The sequence below is a fragment of the Misgurnus anguillicaudatus genome, chromosome 5 (genome assembly GCF_027580225.2).
Source record: "Misgurnus anguillicaudatus chromosome 5, ASM2758022v2, whole genome shotgun sequence".
Lineage (NCBI taxonomy): Eukaryota > Metazoa > Chordata > Actinopteri > Cypriniformes > Cobitidae > Misgurnus > Misgurnus anguillicaudatus.
Window position 1 is genome coordinate 40,369,815 of NC_073341.2, and position 24,817 is coordinate 40,394,631.

Here is a 24,817-nt window from a genome sequence, read left to right on the forward strand (position 1 = left end):
AGTGTTAAAGGGTTAGTTCACTCCAAAATTAAAATGTTATTGTAAATCACTTACCCCTGCGTCGTTCTTAAAGGAATATTCAATTTTCTGAAGAAAAAAATCCAGATAATTTACTCACCACCATGTCATCCAAAATGTTGATGTCTTTCTTTGTTCAGTCTAGAAGAAATTATGTTTTTTGAGGGGAACATTCCAGGATTTTTCTCATTTTAATGGACTTTGATGGACACCGGCACTTAACACTTGGCTCAACACGTGGCAGTTTTTTTCAGCGGAGTTTCAAATGACTATAAACGATCCCAAACGAGGCATAAGGGTCTTATCTAGCGAAACGATTGTCATTTTGGACAAGAAAAATAAAAAATTATGCTCTTTTAAAGCACAACTTCTCGTCTAGGTCCAGTCCAGCGCGACCTAACGTAAATGCGTAGTGACGTAGGGAGGTCCCGTGCTACATATATAAAACGCACATTTGCGGACCATTGTCAACAATAAACTGACACAAAGACATTAATTAGTATCAGTTGACATACAACAATGTCGTAACGGTCCTCTTTCAACACGCTTGTAAACACTGGGGCGGAGTTTCACGTTCGTCCTCTGTGACCTCTTCACGTCATGGCGTATTGCGTGGGGTCGCGCTGGCGCATCATGACCGGATCTGGACGAGGGGTTGTGCTATAGAAGTGTATATTTGTCGTTTTTGTTGTCAAGAATGACAATAGTTTCGCTAGATAAGACCCTTATGCCTCGTTTGGGATTGTTTATAGTATTAAGTGTTGGGCTCTATTAAAGTCCATTAAAATTTGAAAATGCCTGCAGTTTTCCTCAAAAAACATAATTTCTTCTTGACTGAACAAGGAAAGACATCAACATTTTGGATGACATGGTGGTGAGTAAATTATCTGGATTTTTCTTTTGAGAAAATGGACTAATCCTTTAACCACCAAGTCGTTCCATTTTCATCCGAACACATTTTTAGATATATTGATGAAAAGCGGGATGCATTTATCAGTCCCATAGACTGAAGATTAATTTTCACAATCAAGCACAGAAAAGAATGAAATACATTGACAAAAGGTTGGTGTGCCATCAGTAGTTCAATAATAACATTATGAAGTGACAGAGAACACTTTTGTGCACAATGAAAACAAACGATTTTATTCAACAATTTGTTCTCTTTATTGGTCGTTCAGCGCACGTTTGTGAGCGATGTCGGTGCATGCTGCTGATGCTTTTTTCCTTTTTTATTTAAGCCATTATGCAAACATTGTAAGCAATACTTAACCAGCCCGTATAACTGCACAAATTACTTGCCAGCGTATTCTGTGTCTGTACGCTGGCAACTACGTCAGCAGGTCACGTCACCAGCATGAGCTGTAGTTTGCTCATGAACGCACAGTAAACTGCACGTACTTGCAGGTTGTCCTTAAAATTATAATGAAATATACATTGCTGTAAATTGTGATGTTCTTATGGTTACTGATATAAAAATGGCTTTTAATTTTTTTTTATTTGTATGCTTTTCTCAACAACAAAAACATTGATATATGTTAACCTAATACATGAATTGGCATCTTGTAATGAATTTGCTAAAAATAGCTGTAAACGACTGACAGCCCTAAAACAGCACTATAGCTGTGATAGGATTTGGGTGTTTCTTATCGATGATAATCTCTCTCCATCTTCATGATGGTGTCCTGCCTGTACAGGAAATAAATTTGTCTCTGTGATGTTATTCACCGTTATTCGTAATGCGTCACGTACATCACAAGCCTAAGTGCTGAGCTCATGCGGTATTTCGTCCGTGCTGACCCTGCAGACTTTCACCCCACAACGTCTCGAGTCATTCTGTTTTTTTGAGTTGCTTTGCACAAAATGACAAGGAGCAATTATGCTGAATTAGAGGCTTTCTTCAGAGGGGGAAAGGATATAGCAGAGCTGCATATTAAACAAGTGCAGTCTGTTCGGGTTTGAGGTGTAGAGCCGTTCGACCAGAGCCGCCGAAATCATTCATGTGTCTCTGAGCGTGCATGTGAATATTTTGGGCTGCATTGTGATGTTTTGCGCATGCTTTAGTATGTGTGTGCTTGAAATCTCAATGCACATTCTTGGTTTTATTGTGCACTATTCATCCATGCAAGTATTCTCTTTTGAAAATTGCCACCATGCATGTTTCTGCGGAATAGCTTGTGTGCAAACAAGGTCATCTTAATTTTGTTGTTATTTCAGGTATGTTGGCCACACCAGCCTGTCCTTCACACTTAACGTCTGTCTCACTGCTATTCTCTGTGGTTTGTGTACGTATGCATGTGTGTGTGTAGTCTATGCGAGTGAGCCCGCAGCCTTGTGTCTCACAGCCTGGGGCAGCTGCCACAGATTTCATGCCTCTGTTTCCAGCACCATATAATCCAGTCTGACAGCACAGAAAAGTTTGCATACGGATTGTTGACGTATATGAGTGTGCATTGGCTTAAAGTGTGTCTGTGTGTGGTTATGGATATACTGTAATGTCCATTTGCGTGCACAAATATGTTTTGTGTTTGCATTAGTGTGAGGCGTGGGATGCTTTCGAACAGGCTCATTTATGGTAAACCGCATGCTAGATTTATGTTGCGGTGTCATTAGAGGTATTCTTCAGTAGATTTTTCACACCTGTTGTTAGGTGAAGGAGGGCAGATAGATATGCATACATTTACATTTACATTACGCTTTTGGCAGACACTTTTATCCAAAGCAACTTACAGTGCATTTAATCTATACATTTCAGCAGTATGTGTGTTCCCTGGGATCAAACATCTGACCTTTGGAGTTGTTAACCCAATGCTCTTTCATTTGAGCTATACAGGAACATAGATATGAATACAAAACTAAGTGTATCAGACATGTTTTCTTTTAAATGAGCATTTTTATCAGACACACTGGTGTTTGAATGCCCTGAGGCTGAGATTAAGATGATTTGAAGCAAAAGTATTTGATAATCGTATAACACGTGCCGTAGAACACAATTTAAAAACTGATGCATAGATTTTGATAAAAGCATCTGACGGATGTGTAAATATAAATTAGCCACATAGTATGATCACCAAGTGTATCAAATCATATATTAACATACCAAAGAATAAAGAAAGGTTGCTTTATTTTATATCATAGTGATATGAACATGTGAATTTTGCTTAAGTCTGACGCCACAACTTTCTAACAAGCAAGTTTGCATTTAAAAGACATCTAATAGCCGTTCAAACAAAACCCAGACGTCTAGGCTAAAACAATGCAAGATTTGGGATGTCAGTGAAAATTTAATAGACGTCTAAAAATAAAATAAAATATAAAATAAAATATAGAATAAAATATAAAATAAAATAAAATAAAATAAAATAAAATAAAATAAAATAAAATATAAAATAAAATAAAATAAAATAAAATAAAATAAAACAAAATAAAATAAAACAAAATAAAATAAAACAAAATGAAATAAAACAAAATAAAATAAAACAAAATAAAACAAAATATAAAATAAAATATAAAATAAAATATAAAATAAAATATAAAATAAAATAAAATATAAAATACAATATAAAATAAAATAAAATAAAATAAAATAAAATAAAATAAAATAAAATAAAATAAAATAAAATAAAAAATAAAATATAAAATAAAATAACCTTGTAATCACTGTTGACTATGCTTAAATGATGGAATATATAATAATAATATTTTTATTTTTATAGTGCTTTTCAAGATGCCAAGTTTGCTTCCCAAAATGTTACAATCATTGATCAATTATATAGTCAATTGTCAAATGAGATATAAAAAACAGGGACATTTAGAAAAACAAAAGTTGATAACAAAAACTACAGAAAATGAAATATTTACCAAGCAAAAAGTAAATAGTTTGAGTAATGAGTTTGAAGTTTTTGCTTATATAAAGTTATTTTGGCAAAAAACAATGATTCGATTCCAAATTCGAGTTTTTTTTTTTTTTTTGCTTGCCGGACCATATACGCTCTATAGTTAACCTATATGTCAGTAGCGGCCGGTGACTTCTCTTTCAAGGTGTGTGATTTCAAAATATGTTTTTGGGGTGTTATGTGTGTGGCTCGTCATGTCAAAATATATGTTTGGTGCGTCATGTGAACTATGTGCATCATGCATCTTTTTAAAATAAGTGCCCGCTCCACACGCGTTGAAAGGGTTTATAAAAGAGATGCTCACGTTCACAAAACTCACAAAACACTAATTTAACACTAAACTCTGATTACACATGAGGTTATGCGAGTATCTGACAAACGTAAGTGTCTCTTTTATCATAAACCCTTTCGAAGCGTCTGCAGCAGACACTTATTTTGACATCACGCGTAATGCACATAAGTTCACATGACGCGCTGAACACATATTTTGACATGACGAGCAACACACATGAAGGGCTGTAAATTTATGCTTACAGATTGCAGACAGAGATGCGTCTGTGCATGTACTGATGTTCACTGTAACTGTGTGTGTATCTTACAGATTGTGATTGCTGTATTTTTAATGCAAATATGGCTAAATAGCAGATGCAACACGGGGTGGCATAACCACAGCAACAGACGGCCGAGAAAGAACACAGTGCAGGTTGTCAAACGCTTAAATCCAGACGTGCGCAAACGGAGAGTGTTTATTTCTTTACGCGTGCAGTCTTTTTGCATGCTTTTGCACCTGCAGATTTTTCTATCCAGCCCTCCCTGTGTGCAGGGGATTCAGACAGAGCCAGGTTCTGACCCTCTAATGGAGTTAGCATATGCAGCACGCTGAATCCCTGCCAGGCATTAATACAGATCACTCACGAGGGCCCCCAAACACGCCGGCCATTTGTCTTCACTAGTGAACTGCTGAAAGGTTCAAATTTGCCACAGTCTCAAGAGTCCAATGCTTTGGCACATCATGCGCTTTAGCGATATTCACAGAGACGAATATGACTGGTAAACAAAGAGGCCGAGGGTGCGGATTGGTCCTGGTTTGTGTCGGGAGGCTGGGGAGAGAAGGTGCGGAGGGGGTGGACGGCGCCCCGAGACGATGGTTCAGCGTATGGCCCGGACACAAACACTGAGTCATGCTGTTAAGATGTTTGTGTAAAGACATATTGCAAGAGGGAGGATGAGCCTATGAAAAAGTCGCAACGTGTTCTTAAAGAAATAGGTCACCAAAAAATGTAAATCCTGCCCTTATTTTTCGGATGCAAAACTCCCTAAAATGCTTTTGCACCGAGCTTTTTGAATCACTGATCATCTTCATAACCATACACATGTAAAAAAAATGCTGAAGTCCAGTAACTTACTGTAGATTTAAATGTTTGTTATTTACTGGTAACAGTTTGTTCAAAGTTAAATGAACATTAAACATTAACAAGTCTTTATCTGTACAGAATTAAACTATAAAATAACAGCCTCATGCAAAGCATTCTGGGAACCAAAAATCCTCATCAACCTTTTTCTTTTTTTCCTTCAGATTTGCTTCCCAGAATGCTTTGCATGAGGCTGTTATTTTATAGTTTTACAGTGTACGGTTTTGGATCGACTTGGTCATTTTCATTTTAGGGTGAATTATTCTTGGTATGATTTTTATGGATATTTTTCAGATCAAGTGTTTTATTTCTTCTCTTCGGTTTTCCTCTAGCATTGTATCCAGCGTTTCTCCGTTACTGTTTTTTTTAAAGCCTTTTAAAACTGTCAAAAAGATTTATATATTTTCCCTTCTGCTGGCATTTACATCACAGCTCAGGTTGTTAGCGAGAGGCTTGGGACCGTGTGTGTTCGTATTAAAAGCGACTTGTTAGTCTCATAATTCCTTGCGATGTCAATTCAGACCAGAATTGAGATATTTTAACATTGCAGCTTCTCAGCATTAGATACAAGGATTTTTATTTTTGTAAAAGCATTTACCTAACTTGTAGCAATTCATTGAATAGCAATTGTGGATGAATTGAAATGTGGTGTCTATATTTATAAAACCAGCTACATGACAGCCTGTTTCATTATGTGTGTGTTTATTTGCTGTGTCATCTGTTAGACACAGTATACTGTATACATCCTCATGTTGTTGTAAACCTGAATAAATATATTTTTTCTGATGAACACAAAAGAAGATATTTTGAGAAATGCGCGACGCAAGTGTCTTTTGCTAGTTTCAACCCTGCGCAATTATTTTCACATCTAGCGCCGCGTTGTTTAAATAGCAAATGCATTTGCGCCCATTTTTGCGTCCATGGGCATTCTGGTCTGAAAACGAGGTGTGTTCAGGCATTCAACTAAAATAGACTACGCCAATGACCAACAAAAACCTGGTCTAAAGTCTAAAGTCAATGGCGCAATATGTTTTTTGTTATTTAAAGAGCACATTAGAAATATGCGCCTATAAACGGGACGACAACACGGGTTTGCTTATCGCATACATGAATGCGCAGCAGCACAAAAAAGCTTTTAAACATGAAAAAGTAAAGCATTCAAATGTAAAAGATTATTATTGAGTCTCTTGGACATAAATGAGGACTAATTATGAGACGTTAGAAGGCGCAAAGAGCTACTTCACCTGCAGCCTGGTAAGTAAATAAATGCTTTGCTTTAAACAAATGCATCTATTTTTAAATGTTTTTTTTAAATGCTACCTCACAGACTTATTGTATATGATGACCCTGTACTTGTGGATATGGTGAAATGAGATACATTTTTAAGTAATGCTTTTAAAAAACTCCTGGCGCTGTCCGAGTGCTGAAACGCTTCGGCTCTCCGAACATTTGTAAATTCTTTATCTCTTGTTTGTTACAAATAAAGTATTTTTAGAGTACAAACCTTTTCTTACATACTTGTAAATTATTTTAATAAAATAACATTACTTCCATGACTAAAAGAAAACGGCTTTTAAAGGTTTTAATCCCAAAAATAACCATTTCAATAAAAATGGGAAGCAACACAATTATTTAACATTAATCTTAAACTGGGGTTCTTCTTCCTCCACTTAGTTTTTTAGTTTACAAAGTCCGTCATCTAAAGGGCATGAGAGATAAGACTCTCATTGGTTTATTGCACGTTACGCCCAAAACACGCCCATTACTATTAAAAGAATATGAACCACCGTTTTTGACCATGCGCTCGGCGCACAAACCATTTTTCCCGTGGTTAAATTAGCAAAAGTGGATTCGGACACGCCCATTTAGACATTGCGCTGTGCGCTTTAGACAATGCGCGTAGATCGTTAAAATAGAGGCCCGTTGTGTCCATTGGCTTTCATAGTAGGAATAAAAAAATATGATGGAATTTAATGGCTACCGTCAACTGTGTGCTTACCATCATTTATCACAATACTTCCAAAATATTTTTTTTCTACTATGGAAGTCAATGGTCACTTTCTGCTTTGTGTTTACAATCATTTCTCAAAATATCTTCTTTTGTGTTCATCAGAAAAAAGAAACTCATACCGGTTTAGATCACCATGAGTATGAGTAAATGATGACAGAATTTTTATTTTAAAGTGAACTAACCCTTTAAAGCGGTAGCAGAGCATAATTAAAATTAAATATACAAATTGTTTTTCAGTGCTTAACATTGGGTTAATTTGAAGTTTGATTTTAATGCCTTATTAAAGTTATTTAGCCATAATCTTATTTCCTTCTTAATTTACTAGTTTTTCATGTATTTGTAATTTAAAGCCCTCTGGTCAATACATCTTGTTTTACACCAATATTGGTTATTAAAGCTGTTTAAATTTAATGTTGAACCTTATTAGCTTTAGACCAACATTCACTGAATAACTAAAGAATGATCAAAATTTGTAAGAATTTGCCTACAATTTTGTCAAATTACAGTGCAGGAATGAATAGGAAAGTGAGTTTACACCCTTTTGTGAGGGTAACAACACAAAGCGGCACTCGTGACACGCTGGACCATAAAACCAAGTAGCAAGGGTATATTTGAGCCAAAAATACATTGTATGGGTCAAAATTATAAATTTTTATACCAAAAATCATGTATGAAGATATTTTATATTTTTCTACCGTAACAATAAAATATGTATTTATCAATAGTTGTATGTGTTGCTAAGGACAACTTTTTTGCACCCTCATATTCCTGACTTTCAAATAGTATCTCACCCAAATAATGTCCTATCCTAAAGCCTTGTTTGTACTAGGCGATTCTATCCGAGCAGGAAAGCCTGTGACGTATCTCTTTGATTAATCCATGCAAAACAATTAATATACTATTTATCTGACACTCTTAAAGTAAGGTATGGAAACTTTGCCATTTATAACACAAATTCTTACATTTGTATTGAATGAAAATTTCTGTATTGTTTGTTTAGTAAAAATTTTAATGAAATGATAACGTTTAAAGACATATTTAAGAGATTGTTGTTGTATTCATGTTCTCATGTTTAGATATCAAGCTCTGATGTTGGTTCAGCGAACAACATTAATCCTCTTCTTTGTGTTGGTTTGATTGCTCAAGTTGGCCCGTGTCGTTTCAAAGTAGTGTAACCGTTAGCGCATAAACTATAAACGCCTCGTCCATTTCTTGAGATGCACACGCGATCAGCGAAGGCTCGCTGTGCGATGCAAAGTGCAAGTATAATCAAAGCATAACAAACCATAAATACAATTGATGTGTAAATTTTCCATTTTAAGAAACTGACCATTATGACTGGTTTTGTGGTCCAGGCAGGGTCACATTTGTTCTTTCGTAATGAAAAGCATATATGTGACCCAGTCTGTGAAATCCCAGCAAGCGTGTGATCTATTGTTTTCTACATAAATTCATCTTACATAATGTAAAGAACATTCTGTGAAATATGTAATCTTGATTTCTTTAATATTGCCTGAGTAATATCATGTTAAATATTGAAATCAATGAAACTTTGATGCTCCCAATCTCATGATTAGATTATGAGACTTTAACCTGGTTTTTACAGACCTGGGTTATTTGTTTGTAAGTTGAGCATGTGATTATATACAGCACTCAGGGTTTTTTATTCAGTCCGTGTGTTTATTTTCAATACATTGTTGATTGGTTCGTCTTTGGTTCTCTGTCTGTACTTTTCTTCCTTTACTTTTTCAACCGTGTCACATTCTCTGTCCTTATCCGTCTCTCTTTTCTCTCTGTCCTGGTAATGATATTTTTCCTCCAGTGCACAGTCATCATTAAGGAGAGAAAAGAAGAATGGTGCGCCGGAATGAGGCGATTGTTTTCAGCCAGACGTTTCATTCAGGGAAGAGTTAGGCTCCGCGAGACCAGCTGCGACAGAGCCGTGATCAGACAGGGTCAGACCAGATACCGAATCTCATCCACGATCCGTCCCGTCCCCTCTCCACCCCCTTTCTCGAACCCACCCACGCTCACGTCCTCCTCCGTTTGCAAACGCCTGCTCGGTTAGAGGCCGCTAAATATCTGACACGCTGGAGAATTGGCAATCCATCGAGAGTCTGTAGCCTGTAGTCAACCTCTCTCTTCTTTTTATTGAATACATTTATGAAGACGTGCACGCGGCGCCGCAGGTCGGCTGATTTGATTCTGCATCGCTTCGTTCGCGGGGGATATGGGGAGGTGTCCAAATTCAGCTCCCTTGGTTCTCAAAGAGGCTGATGTGACACAGCGGTGTGCGCCTTTATTCATAATTGAGAGAAATACATTAGTCTAGTGCCAGCGTGGGGTGTTTTTTGTAATTGAAGTGGCAAGTCAAAAAGAAAACACACGTAGTCTCAGTGGCCTGGTGCTAAATCTATCGTACCTGGAGTCGTCAACAAGGTTTTATAAAGCTCAGGATGAATGCAATTTATTAGTTTCTTATAATTTAATTATATGCCCATTGTTAGTGTTATGCACCCTGGCCGTGCAATGAAGGCTAATTTAGTTGTTTTTGTGCCGGTTTGGTTTTGCATAATTGTAAACAATTACCTAGAAGCCTATATGCATAATGCTTTCTAAACAATGCTCAAACAGTAGCGCCAACTCAAAATTCATGGCTGAAGGGGTTGCATTGACACTGTCCCTTAACGGTGACTTATTCCTCGATACAGCACAGCCTCTCGTGCCTTATTGCTTACTTAAACTGTATACAATACATGCACTGTATGTCGCTTCAAGGTGTCTGGCAAATGCTATGCAAATGTGTGAAGTTTAAATTCAATTCAAATAAAAAAACTAAAAAATCATAGAACAACAAATTAGCAAACTACAGCGGCTAAGATTAAACTGTATTAGTGAGCAGCGTAATAATGTAACGTACATGTAACGTAGTTCTAAGTTAAGCTAATGTCAGCTAATTAAAGATAAAATCTTTTCATTCTTGCCTTGTAAGGATATCCGTATTCCTGTTGACTGGCTACATCTTTTCAGGACATCAGCCGTGAGCCGTAATGATTGAAAACACCAGAACGGTCCGTGCACATTTTATTATGAATCTGGTGCTCAAGTGATCGTTACGAGTAATTGCCTTATCAAAGCCGGCTGTAATCGATATCAAAATGTTTCCGTTTATTTCAGAACACAGAGAATGAGCTCAGCGTAATACTGGCAATTACATCTAAATGTGCCATTTCTGTTCATTTCGCTAGCAGACAGACGCAGATTGCCTTGTTAAGGTTTCAGTGAATTAAACTTGCTGTTTTCCTCTTCGACTGTGTTTTTTATTTTCATAAAACTCTCTCTGTCTTGCTCCCTTTTTTCTTGTTTTAACACTCTCGTCCATTTTCACCCTTAAACCTGAATGCTTTATGCTTCTGGGCGCTTCTCTTTCCTGTTAGAAGTCTTTCTCGGTGAGCCGCCCCGTCACTTTAACCGCATTTAGGTTATTTTCCATCTGAAGGATTGCCGTCGCATTTCTTTGAACTACCATTTTTGCATCCCGCATGCAAGGCTTTGCATTTCCCAGAGGAATATTTGCGAGATGTTCACTGCGGGTCTATCGGACCCCTGATCAGAGGATGTCTTATATTGTTCTTTTGCTTTGAGGCCACAGCAACAGTTTTGGGATTTTCTGCAATCCCATTAGCATACAGAGAATGGCGTGCATACCCGTCTGCAGGATAGCCAACAGGGTAAAAAATTCATTTGAAACATCTTCCAAAAAAGATCTATGAGAGATGTTTTTTAATAATGTATCGGATTGATGGAAACGGATATTTCAAAGGCACTGTCATACCTTCTGATAACAAAAGATGAAATGAACAGCCCTCTCTATATCAATTCAAGGGTCATTTTATGAAACGGGTGCCTTTTCTAGTTTGATAAGGTGATTTTTGATAAGTACAGCTTCCTTAGATGATGTTTGCATTCACTTATAAGTTCTTCAAAGCCGTGGCTTATAAGAATAACAAATTGTGGTTCTCCAAAAACACATTTGAAGTCAATGGATAGTAAAACAATCCTTTCTTTCTTCTCTTTTTATAGCCTACAAAGAACTTTTTGTGCTACAGAAGGGTTCTGTGGATATTCAGCCCAGTCACACAAAATTACATACTATGGTCACGTAATTTTTTGATTCTTTTTCGTAACACTGTCACGAATTTCTGTGTTTTTTCATGATCGTTTCATAAATTTCTGTTTATGTGTCATTGTCACGTATTGGTTACTCAACTGTTTTGTCCTATTTTCTTACCATTTTTGCTTCGGTTTAGGGTTAGATTTACATAAAATGACATACCCAACTCTAACCCTAATGCCAGGCAACAATGGTTTAAAAGTTAGAAAATATAAAGAAATAATTAAAAAAAAATAGTATAAACCAATACTTAAACTGACATCCTAACGCAAACACCAAATCTAACCCTAAACCAAATCAAAAATGGTTTGAAAATAGGAAAAAGCAGTTGAGTAACCAATACGTGACAATGACACATAAACAGAAATTCGTGATACGATCACGAAAAACCACGGAAATTTGTGACAGTATCACGAAAAATAATAAAAAAATGATGTGACTATAGGTGCATAATTTTGTAAGACTGGGTAGGTATATTCAACGTGATCTCATGAGATATGTGTGAATTTTTAAGTTTGACACGTACATTTATTTATGTTTTCATATACACTGAAACATTTAATATCGACGTGTTGTCAGGACTAATGCATTAATTATTTACCTATTAACAGCTTTACAGATGTACAGATTTGTATGTATTCCTATTAATAAATATTAAAATCAAAGGCATTGGCGTTTCTTACCCATATAAATGACATGTTTTCAGTCGTATGTACTGACTTATTTATTTAAGACAGTTTACTTATTTACTTATAATGAAATGTTCATGACTTTCAGAGAATCACACAATATTAAACTACACTTTAAAACCTTAAAATAAATAACATTTCTGTAATCATTTAACCATTTAGTAATATTTAGTTTATTTGCTATAATACACAAAAGGTGTTTTCTCCTATGCAACAATAATTACACCAAAACACAACATATACTCAAAAAAGATGTTAATTTGATTAATTCGCTGTAATCCACATCTATAAAATTCATAGAACTGTGAGGAACAGATCCAAATTCATCTCTTTATTCAATGATCTTGATCTCAGTTCTCATCAGCAACAATAAACATCAAATCTCACTTTTGTTATGAATTAAAATTCAAATATTAAGAAGCTTTACGACACATTGCTTTATGGCAAAGAAAAATATTAAACATTCATTGGCTCTTGTGTGCTACATCACAGATTTGCGACATTGCTGTCTTTCAGTCGATGTACTTTTGAAATTTGATATGCACGCCTTGACAGAGAGTAGCTGGATTACATTTTTTTTTCATGTATAAAAATGATTTTGGTTTAGGCGGGTAAGTTTCGGGGTAGGGTTGTTTACATTATGGATAGAATGGTTAAAGGGAAATTATACAGCAATCTTTATGGTATGAAAGATTTGTAAATATTTTACGTTTTGTAGCTGTAAAAACGTAATAATGCTCAATTTAATGTAACAAATACGCCTACATTGTACACTTCAGCATCTATTTAAATGTACAAAAAAGTAAGTTTTGTGTTTTTGAACGAAATACTACATATTTATAGTGAGACCAGGCTGGGATATTACAGGTACATTATTGGAAGCCCAACATGGGAACCTTTATTTTATTAAGATACTGGATGTGTTAAAACATTGCCATCACAGATTAAATGTATAATTTTGCATTGCAGTTTTGTTAAGATTATTTAATACTTGCATCCTACAAGCAGCCACTATTTAAAATCATGGTAAATTAATATTGATAAATGTGACAACACTGAAGATAGTGATCAAATCTTTTCAGTCTTTGTCATTGTTAAATCATGATTCGACCAAAGAACAAAAGCATATACTACAAAGAAGCGCATGAAAGCCGGAGAAGAACTCTCATTTCGATGTGACCGAGACCCCTATTGGTACCCTGAAAAGTGCAAATGGCATCAGGGAATCTACAGCCACCTTTTGAAATTCATTTCATCAAGTTCTGAAAAATGTCTGACTATTCCCTGACTGTTGGAGTTTAGCAGTCGTTTCCAAAGGCTGCTCCATCAATAAACGTTATATTGCCCCTCAGATTCATCCCTGCAGTTTTGCCAGTGATTTATAATTCTCTTAATTGCTCATCTTGCAGTCACCGGAGGAGATGAATCAGTCCTTAAATTCATAATCCAGCCAAGGCCGTTTGGAGGATCAGCCCTTGCTGTCTTTCTTACAGTGCCATGTTGGATTCGTATTGCTGTAGAAATAGAAACTAATGTGAGTGTGTTAATGTTCACCTCCCACAGCTACAAGATCACCAATCTCTGACAAAACTGAGATCTGAGCTTCAGCAGCCGCACTCAGTCTATCACTGCAGAAAAAAAAGTATAAACAAATTTAAGATTTGCTGGTTTTAAATGGTCTGATTGCTGTTTTAAGCTGGTCTAATTAGTCTGATTAATTGTATTAGCTGGTCTGATTTGTCTGATTAATGGTTTAGCCGTTCTGATTAATGATTCTAGGTGGTCTAATTGCTGGTTTTAGTTGATCTGATTGCTGGTTTGTCTGATTACTGATTTGAACAGGTTTGATTGGTGGTTTTATGGTCTGATTACTAGTCTGATTCATGGTTTTAGCTGGTCTGATTCGTCTGATTACTGGTTTGGCCGGTCTGATTAATGATTATAGGTGGTCTAAATACTGGTTTATCTGGTCTGATTACTAATTTTAACAGGTTTGATTGGTGGTTTTGGTTTTATGGTCTGATTACTAGTCTGATTCATGGTTTTAGCTGGTCTGATTCGTCTGATTACTGGTTTGGCCGGTCTGATTAATGATTATAGGTGGTCTAAATACTGGTTTATCTGGTCTGATTACTAATTTTAACAGGTTTGATTTGTGTGTGTTTTTTGTCTGATTAGTTTGATTAGTGATTTTAGCTTGTCTGATCATTAGTTTTAGGTGGTCTGATTAGTCTCAATAATAGTTTTACCTGGTCTGAATAATAATTTTAGCTGGTCTAATAGCAGGTTTTCAGATGGTTTAGCTGTTCTGATTACTGGTTTTAGCTGGTTTTATTTATGGTTCTAGATGGTCTCATTTCTGTTTTAAGCTGGTCTAGTTAGTCTGATTAATGTTTGATTGCTGGATAACTTGCTCTGCTTAATGATTTTAGATGGCCTGGTTGCTGGTTTTAGCTGGTCTAAATGCTGGATTATTTGGTCTGCTTACTGATTTTAGCAGGTTTGATTGGTGGTTTTATGGTCTGATTAGTGATTTTAGTTATTATTATTTTTAGGTGGTCTAATAGCTGGTTTAGCTGGTGTTAATACTGGTTTTAGCTGATTTGATTTATGGTTCTAGCTGGTCTAATTGCTGTTTTAAGCTAATGTAATTAGTCTGATTAATGGTTTTAGTTGGTCTGATTCATCTGATTACTGGTTTAGCCGGTCTGATTAATGATTCTAGGTGGTATAATTGCTGGTTTTAAAAGGTTTGATTGCTGGATAACTTGGTCTGCTTAATGATTTTAGATGGTCTAATTGCTGGTTTTAGCTGTTCTAAATGCTGGTTCATTTGGTCTGCCTACTGCCCTGCTGAAAAAAACAATAAAACCATTACAGAAAATTCTAATGGTTTCCATTAAAATACCAACAGGAACCATTAGCTTTTACCATTAAAACTACTACAATGTAGTGTGTTTTGGGCCATATTTCATTAGAACCAATACATAGAACCAATACATACCATTAGAGACCAACAAAAAACCAATACACTGTACTGTGTTTTGGGCCATATTCCATTAGAAACAATAAAATTCCCAATAAAACCAATAGAATTTCTGTGATGGAGTCTATTGGTTTTTTAGCAGGGTGATTTTAGCAGGTTTGATAGCTGGTCTAATAGCTTGTGTAATTGCTGGCTTTAGCTGGTCTAAAAACTGGTTTGTCTGGTATAATTGCTGATTTTAGCAGGTTTGTTTGGTGGTTTTAGCCATTAGTCTAATTAATGGTTTTAGCTGGTCTGCGAATTACAGTCAGGATGAAAGATCCTATAGGCAAATCTGTCTCAAGCTGTTTTTTAACATCAGCTATATACACATCACAGGACAAGTGCCTAATGGAGATATTACTCTCAATAATAACTACATTTATTCTCTGAAAGAGTAAATACAGCTGTGTCATTGTATATGTTTAGTCTTTTGAGGGATAGGAAATTATTGTAAAGGGATAACCGAGCTGTATTTACTCAGTGTTGGTGCCGTTGATAATATTATCTCCATTAAGCACTTTATACCTCCCGATGCTAACACCTGGAGCAGTAGCATCATTTGCGCTAATGATAGCTAATCCGCTCAATTAGCAAAGTACACATTTGTAATCTGGGTCTCTCTCTGCTAGCAGGCAAGTTTGCATACTCTTTATTTTCCCGTTGCAGACTAATGCCCTGCGACACTCTCACTAGCTTAACACAGTCCCCTGCGGTAACATGCGAACAAAGGAGCTGTTTCAGATTGCTCTTCATCTCCCCCACATCTCACTCAGTCTTGTTTTGTTTTTCTGCGTCTCAACCCCTCCTTCCCTCCTACAGGAGACCGCATTCACCTTTTAGCCCATTAATTAGCACCAACAGTTAATAGCGCTTCCCACAATCACAGCCTCAGCACTTTTCCCACAGCGTTGGTGTCACCAGATCAATATCAAGGGATAAAGCACCGGGGAGTTTCTGGTAAGAGGCAGGCCTGCGCAGTTTCCTTAAAAAGATTTTTCTTTCTTTAGAAGCGATCCATCGATGCACCAATACCTGGACTGTTTTTATTCGCTTCGATTTTATTTAAGCAATAACGCTTTGAAAATTCTCCTCACATCTCCAGGAGAAAGAAGAAGCTTTTGGGGAGCTTGGAGGAGAGAAATCAAAATGGGAAAAAATCAAATATAAAAGCTTCCTCCCGCTCGCAGGGTCTCTTGTTTGCTTTTACGGCTTTTCTATTTTTGCTGTTGTTTTTGTTTAAACATTGCAGCACGGGTGCTTAGCATTTAGATGACATTTTTGAGGAGAGGTGCGACAGATCAGAGGCGCTGCGTGAAATGTTTCACAGATTATGCCAGGCTTCCAGGGCGGGACGGCATACGGGCAGCCGGGCGGACGGGCACTGGATAACCAATGATGCCCGTCGAATCATTGGGTGCTGTCAACACCATTGTGAACGACGCTGTGATGAGCCAATCAGCATGTGTGCCAATGAACAGCGTAGAGTGCCTTCTGCATGCCAATGAGTGTTGGGCTTCCAAGTACCACCAGCCTGCCAACAGAGACTCAAAATCTTTATGGGGTTAAGAGGTTTCGTTTTTAAACATTGAGCAAGTCGCAAGTTTCTGGGAGTGAAGGCTTGAAATGAGCACTGTGAAGTAGAGAATACAGGGCCAGTTCATTTGTGCTGGTGTAAGAGTACAAAACTGACTGCAGAAGTGTTTTAGAAAGGGATAGACAAACTAAACATAGAGATGCTCCTAACTTTAGTACATTTTCAGCAGCATGACACTAGCTTTAAAATAGAAAGGTTGGTAATAATAGGTTTGCAAAATGGTCTACCTTCTCCAGCAACATAATCATTTTTCCAACAAATTCTGTGGCAGGGTTGTGTTTTTGTCACATTGTATTGTACAACCTAAATAAGCAAAAGTAGTCATCAAAATAGCTCTCCGAAACTGTTAAACAACCTGTCAAGTAGTGTTGATTTATTTTTGCAAAATTAGTTTGTTGAGAATTTGTCCAATATGCCTTTAATGTAGTTTGATCGTTTTTGGTTATCATCAGTAAAGTTTAATGTAGTTATGTCAGTCGCTGAAGTTGTATGATTTTTCTTTAGTTTTTGTGAGCCCTCGCACATTGTTTTGTCATTTAGTAATCAATGTAATGTAAGCAACTATAACGTCATGCACCGTAAAAATCATATCAAATCAACATAGATTTTTATGTTACTTTAAGTTAAACAATTTCAACTTGTTTGTTCAACTCAAGTCATGTTGTTTGAACTTCATGCTGCATTTTTGGGTTATATTCCCAAAAAACACCCCTGCCTTCATACGAATCCATACTTCATGTGGCAGGATCATGGCAGTACCCAAGTTTTGTGTGGTATCACATAGCTTTAAGTTTGGGTAGTGTCTTGTCTTTGCCCCCGCCCCCTTGTTTCCTCGTTAATTATTCATTATTGGTTAACTCCCCTCACCTGACATCCCTTGTTATCTTGTTTAGCTTTTCCTATTTAAAGGGACACTCTACTTTTTTTGAAAATATGCTCATTTTCCAGCTCCCTTAGAGTTAAACATTCGATTCTTACCGTTTTGGAATCCATTCGGCTGATCTCTGCGTCTGGCGCTGACACTTTTGGCATGGCTTGGCGTGGTCCATTGAGTCTGATTGGACCATTGGCATCCTGTTAAAAAGACGGCAGGGAGTTTTGATGTTTTTCCTATTTGAACCTTGACTCTTCTGTGGTTGCATCGTGTGCTGGGACCGACGGAAAATTAAAAGTTGTGATTTTCTAAGCAGATATGGCTAGGACTATACTCTTATTTTGGCGTAATAATCAAGGACTTTGCTGATGTAACATGGCTGCAGGAGGCGTAATGATATTACGCAGTGCCCGAATATAGTCCTCTGCTATTGAAAGTAACCAAAGGGACTACTTTCGGGCATTGCGTAAAACTTTTAATTTTCCGTCTGTCTTAGTACACGATGTAACTACAGAAGAGTCAAGTTTTAAATAGGAAACATATCCAAACTCTTTGGTTATTTTTGAGTACAATGCAAATGGCCTATTCAGATTCAATGGATTGTGCTAAGCTGTGCTAAAAGTGGTAGCGCCAGACCCGAAGATCAGCTGAATGGATATCAAAACAGTAAAAATCAAATGTTTAACTCTAGGGGAGCTGGAAAATTAGCATTTTTTCAAAAATAGTGTAATGTCTCTTAAAGGCCCCAGTGTGTTCTGTGTTGTGCTAAATCGTTTTGGTTTATCTGTTATGTTTAATTGTATTAGAAAGTTGTCATAGCCAAGTTAAGTCAAGTCTTTTAAGTCAAGTGCAGTGTATTCTTGTACTAAAGTCTCGTCACGTCATTGTCCTGTCTGGTATTGTCCTCTGTTTTATGTCATGCCTTTTTTCCCCATGTGGGCCTTCTGTTATAAATAAACCCCATTGAGTTCATCTTTATCTTGCACTTGGGTCCCGTTCCTGTGAAACCATGACACATAAGATTTCAAAATTGCTTAGTGATAAAAGCACCTGCACTGTAAGAAACAGCGGTCAAAAATGATCCCTAGCTGTCACCGGGGCAGTACCCTTTCAAAAAGTAGGGGAGAACCGGAGTGAAAGTAACAAAGTGATTTTCTCCGAGCCCTGACTACATTTGCATTTCAAACTACGACAGCATCTGTAGCACGCAACCCTTGACCACGCTGACAAAATACTGTGTTATTTCAGCACGTTTTGCACGTGTAGGTCCAGAAAGCTGTTTTCAACCATGATGAGTAAATTCCTAAAGCGGTTATGTTTTTCTTATAATGCTTGTGTTTCTGGTTTCATGTGTTACAGTACTGATCAATTTACATGTTATTTAGTGCTATAACACATCCTGAAGTTTGACTTCTCAGAGTTTTTTCAAAATAAAAGTAAATCGGTTATAAATGTCAGGAGTTCCTGTCAGGATGAAACGTTATGTTGAACATTTATATTATTCTAATTTGATTTAATTAAATTTTCATAGTGTTCATACTGTGGAAAAAATGTTTTATTCTCAACAATTAAAGTTTGTACTGTCAGGTTGCTTTTGAAACATTTAAAATGAAAATGTGCTTTAATTATTTTTTTGCAAAGATAAAAGATAAAAAATGTTTGCAGTTAAATATTAACAAGGTCATAGTCATGTTTATTTACTAAAAACAAGTGTAACACAAAACTCTATCTTGTTCTGTTGTGTTACTTTCATCCTAGCTGTCAGGGTCAAGAGTAACAATGCGCTACTTATGTTCAAAGTGAAATTATACTGAAGTCATTTTACATTTAAATCCCACCTGGTATTGACAGACCACACAGCAAAAATATATCTCTGTCTAAAGCATTAGCTTTTAAAATGACAATGCTCTCCACTACACCTTTGCACCTAAAGAGTTCATATGAGCTTTTTAAAGATGCTCCCAGTGACAGCATGGGACCATTTTACAATATATATTTTTCTCTTACAGTGTGGCAAATTTGTAATAGCCTATAAATTAATTTGTATTTTTTTTAGACATTGATGCTTCGATATCTTGCAGCAAGAGCACAGCTGTAATACAAACTCTTACAAATCTATTTCCTTTCTCTTTGTAACAGCCTTTGCCCAAGGAGCCATCTTAAAGGACTTCAGATCGCCATAAGGAGGTGAGCGGCGCTCCAATCAGATTACCTCTTATCTCTCTGTTTGTTGTTCTTTAGTGAATCATCATCTTATAGTCACTAAATCTAATATGCAATGACATGAAGCATCCAGGGAGAACAGGCAGTGCAGAGCCGCTACAGAAAGCGGCGGCGGCGGTGTTCGCCGTAAAGCAGCCTGACAGATGCCAGCAGCGGAGGTGAAATAAGTTAAAGCAAAATCGAGTGGAAATCTTATCATTTATCCAGCCAATTGTGCCCCGCCGGTGCTGATGAAGTTGTGTTAAGAGTGGCGCACCTGATCAGCGGAAAGGCTGGAGCCGGATTAGAGGGCAGTCGGGGGCGCCGGGTTTGCTGGGGATCAAGAGATGAGAGGAGATGATGATGGTTTGGGACGTGAGCGGAACCCAAAATCCCCTGCGCCCTGAGAGTCGGCTCTGCCTCAGTAGTCGCTCGCTTCGTTGCAGATGGTGCAGCGCCAGCATAGAAGAAGATACGGTTGTATTTAACAAGATATAACAAGATATATTTACATGCCAGCTGTTGTTTGTCTTACCAGCTTGCTTTGAGCGATTCCCGGTGAGCGTACACGGCTCGGGAATGACTTGAGTTTTGCTGCGCAGGAGAAATGACAGAAATTAGCATAAATTTATGTTAATCCTTGAGGCCATTAGCACCTGTCAATTATGGGATTTTTAAGCAATATCGTTCTGTTCCTTTCATTACCTGGTTGATAAAAACGCTGAAAAACAAAAACATTAAAAACGCTGAAAAACAAAAAAAAATGTGTTGCATTGGGAGATGTTGACTTTGCAAGTGTTATTCAAACAGTCAAAGCTATTTTTTGCGAGAAAAAAAGCACTTTATTATAAAGCAAATCATAAGGGAGGGGTTTTTATTGAAAGGCGTCATTATTAAAGGTCCGGAGAGAGCACTTACAGCAGCATCTCAGAGGAAAGCTGTTAAGATCCTATAGGGAGACTTTTAGGGCTTTCTAGACTTCACAAATGGTCCTGTTTAAAGAAATGAAGTTTCTGTATTATGGTTCTGATAGAGTTAATCTCAACGTTATCAACATTTTCAGCATGTTGTGTCCTGCACCCTCGGGAAAGAGCTGCGCGATTCGTAGGCAATTACAGATAGATGGAGAAACCGAAAAGTGGGAATGTCATAAATATTTATTTAGAGAAGAACTGGAAGGTTTGAAATTGTTTTTCTCATTTTGGCAATTACATATGAAGTGCATTAAAGATTGATTCTGAAAGCACTGGGAACGTCGGATTTACAAATCCCAGTTCCGACTTATTTATGAATGATGAATTCTGGGGGTTGTTATTTGGACAGCCTTGAACCGACATGAATTTTTTATTTTCTAACTGAAAGAAACAGCTTGAGAAATGGTGTTTTTTGGGGGTTCTAAAACAGACAGGCTTGGTAGTAGTTTTCATTGAAAACCTATAAGTAATTGTTTTTTCCAGATCCTGGAAAATTCTGGATGTTTTAGTTAGGAACATTTTATTGCACCTGCAGCTCACATAGACTAAAATGAATGATGTCAGGTTTGTCAAATTTGTTCAAAAGTAGCCATGAATGATTCATGAGTGAACCGCCTGAACCAAACCCAGTAACCACAAATGACTAGAAAGGTTGTAATTCGTTGTTTTAAGAGGTGTGTGCTTTTAATGTGAAATTTCACAAATATTACTCCAGTAAAGCACAAAAATGGATGAAGTAAGCACTTCATGTGATGGAGAAGTGCACTGAAGCGTGATTTTAAACAAACCAATGTTCAGGCACCAGCTCATGGGAAACAATGATTAATGTGCAGGCAGGGTAAATTTGCATATTCAATATTAATTATAATTGATTATGAATTAACTCTCAAAGGGACAACGTGGGGCATATTTTTCTCTTTTTAAGAAGTAGTTAGACAAGATGTACGTGCTGATATTAAAAGGCTTGCACGTAACATAATTATTTTACTGTTCGCCCTCCACCATTTACCTTTTGAAAAACATGCCTTTTAAAGCACAGGCTCTTCACAATGCTGTGATATATAAAAATCATCAGTCACTAAGTAAACACAAACAAAGAACAACAAACATGAAAAGATGTGGCAGGAAATGTTGTTGCGTTATTCTTTCCTTTGATCATGCCGTGAAATGCATTTCGCTAATGTCCTCACCGGCTTTTTTCTTTTTGTGTGTGTGTGTGTGCGTGTGTGTTCAGGCTTTCTGACATTCACAGGAACGTCGCCAATCCGGAATCATCCATCAGCCCCACGTTCGTGTCCATCTTCTCATCTCGGCGCTATAGAAATCAGCTGCCTCATTCCCTATCGTCCCCAAAAAGGAAATGGAGCCCAGTCAGTCAAGCATCTGTACGGTTACACGCAGGTCCCAGCGGTGAGCAACAAAACCTCTTACAGCGGCGGACGGCTCGCAAGCATTTCTTAGCAAAACCTTGACATCATTCATCTCAGCTGTTTATGTTTTGAGCTAGCCAGGAGAACATTTTGCTCGCTTTCCAGTTAAGCCAACAAAGAAGACTGCTCGTTCCCCTTTGAAACAAACGTCAAGTCTTTCACGGAGGCCATAGCATCAATGGTAGTTGGACCTTGTGGGAGTTTTTCACACTCACCACCTGCGAGCAAGGACGTGTTGTTGCGAAAGGGCCAAGGACGTTCTGAGATGAATCTACACAGATGTTTGGGTCTCGGTGCAAGGAGAACATGTCCCCTGTTTTTGTCATGAGTATGAACGGTTAAACTGCACACGCATTCATTTGATCAATTGAGAACGGACCAAAACAGCAGATTTGACCTTGGTGTCACAATGCTTCTGTGGCCGTATGGACTCTTTGTTGTAAGCTGTACGAATTGCAATGCACCGAACCTGTCAGCTCATATCATGGGTGATTTAAAGATTTGCTGGATCTCATCTGTCTTTTTCTCTCTGGGGGCGCTCTTTCACTATCTGCTTTAAATGTCTGTCTCTCATTTCTATGAATACTTTATTTTGACTGTAAATTGACACTTGCAATGGAGTATTGACCTAGATAGGAAATAAAGGGTGTGTCTATGTAAATGTGCACAAAGCTTTGGGAAGTCTCTTCATGGGTCCAGCTTGTTGGGTAATTTCTTAATATACGTCTTTGATCTTGGGACGTGTACTTTAATTTAAATAAGTAATCAAAACGAAATGATGTAATCAAGTGGGCACTTTCTATTCGTGTTGACTTTAAGTACAGCTCTTACTTAATATAAATATTAAAGAAATCTGCCTCTCGTAAAGTTAAATCAATTCTCTGCCCACAGCCGGTCGAGAAGATCAAACCGTAAGGGGTTAAACGACGGATGTAACTGGTTGCACGAAGCGGACGAAATCACGACGTGTGATGAAAGAGTAAAAGAATATAGTCACTTTCAGTGAACAGTAGTAATTCATCAGTCTCGAGGGCCCGGCTCCCTGAGTTGTGAATTTTAATGGTGTTTTTATGGTTCCTAATAAAGTCTGTTATGCTTCTGGCAAATATGCAGACCACGACATCCCTCGCTTCCAATTACTGAGAAACTCAAGGAGATTCTGTGTTCATTCGTTATACTGCACGCTTACCCAGGACTCTCTCTCTCTTTCTTACTTTCTCTCTCTCCATCTCTCTCTTTCAGACTTTCTCTTTTAGAGGCCATTTACATGACACTGTTTTTAACTAAAAACTTTAAGGAGCCTAAGGGGCAATTCACAATTTGCGTCTTTTGCGCACGCAAATATGTTATATTGAATGTAGCTGCCCGGCAAGCAAGCTCAAATAGAAAACGACACAATCGTGACTCACACGATTAAAAGGTTAAAAATATATTTCAACTTTTCAGAATGCCGCGTTAGAAAGGAGGGGAAGGAGCGCGGACCACTCGTTTTAAGACGCAATATGTGAACCGTCCCTAAAAATGCAAGCTTGTAAAAACATGTTTCAAACAACAAATTATGGAAAATTATACTGTAATCATCTCAAAAACATGCGTATTACGTGTTCAGACATCATCGCCAACTTGTGGTCTGGCATGCATTTTTAGTTGTTTTCAGGGAATTGTGTGAACGAGGATCAAACAGACAATGTTTTTGTCTGTACACAAAAAACGCAAGGAAAATCTTTTACATTTTCACAACGCTGTTAAGAACATATATAGCGACCCCCTAAGGTGACATTGGAGTAAAAAAAATCGTAAGTTTAGTTTGATGTGCTCACGTGCAACCATGTGCAGAATTTTTTTTAAAAGTTTAGTTTCGTGTGTGCACGTGAAATTATCGCGTGCGCACGTGAAACCATCGCGTGCGCACGTGAAACTTTCAAGTGCGCACATGAAACTAAACACGATAGTTTCATGTGCGCATGTATGTATGCAAATTATTTTAAAGGGAAGGGAATTAAATGAGAGTGGGGGGGAGTGAGATGCATTTTACGTAACATGTATCTGTTGTTCAGATTGGGCCATTTTCTGGCGGAAATTTCTAAAGGAGGAATTTCTATCAAACGGAGATGTTCAGAATGTCTTGCACTTTTCGTATGTTCGTGAATGCGGGTAGACTCGTTATTCAACTAAAACAAGGTAAAAATTTATTTTCAATCTCTGTCACCTTTAACAAGAAGTGTCACTGATATTGCTATGAATGGGGGAGATCGCAACAGACAATATGGTCGCTCTAGTCACACTGTCCATTTAAAGGAGTCAATCGTAAACCATTTTACTCTTCCCCTGCCACTGACGAGTTTTACGGCAATCTGTATTTCTGCTATTATACACTAGGTGGTGCTCTTACCCAGCTTATAAAAGTATCGATGGATTCAAAAAACATATTTTGATCATCGCTCTGAATCTGATTTCTATCAAAAGTCCTTTAAAAAATGCAATTTTCTTAGCTTTTTCCTCAAAATGTGGTATTTTT

At 37.3% G+C, this 24,817-nt stretch overlaps 1 protein-coding gene across 2 annotated transcripts in view; it reads left to right on the forward strand.

Annotated features, from left to right (window-relative positions):
- Positions 1-23,628, forward strand: part of tafa5l (TAFA chemokine like family member 5, like) — a 90,505-nt gene extending 66,877 nt beyond the window's left edge. Inside the window, exons 4-5 of one of the 2 annotated variants that reach the window (XM_073868167.1) lie at positions 19,833-19,880; positions 22,104-23,628. In XM_073868167.1, coding sequence (XP_073724268.1) covers positions 19,833-19,856 — 24 coding nt within the window. In that variant the 3' untranslated portion in view covers positions 19,857-19,880; positions 22,104-23,628. The remainder of the gene's footprint in view (positions 1-19,832; positions 19,881-22,103) is intronic. The other variant, XM_055168640.2, reaches the window with a different exon arrangement.
- The last annotated feature ends 1,189 nt before the right edge of the window (positions 23,629-24,817 follow it).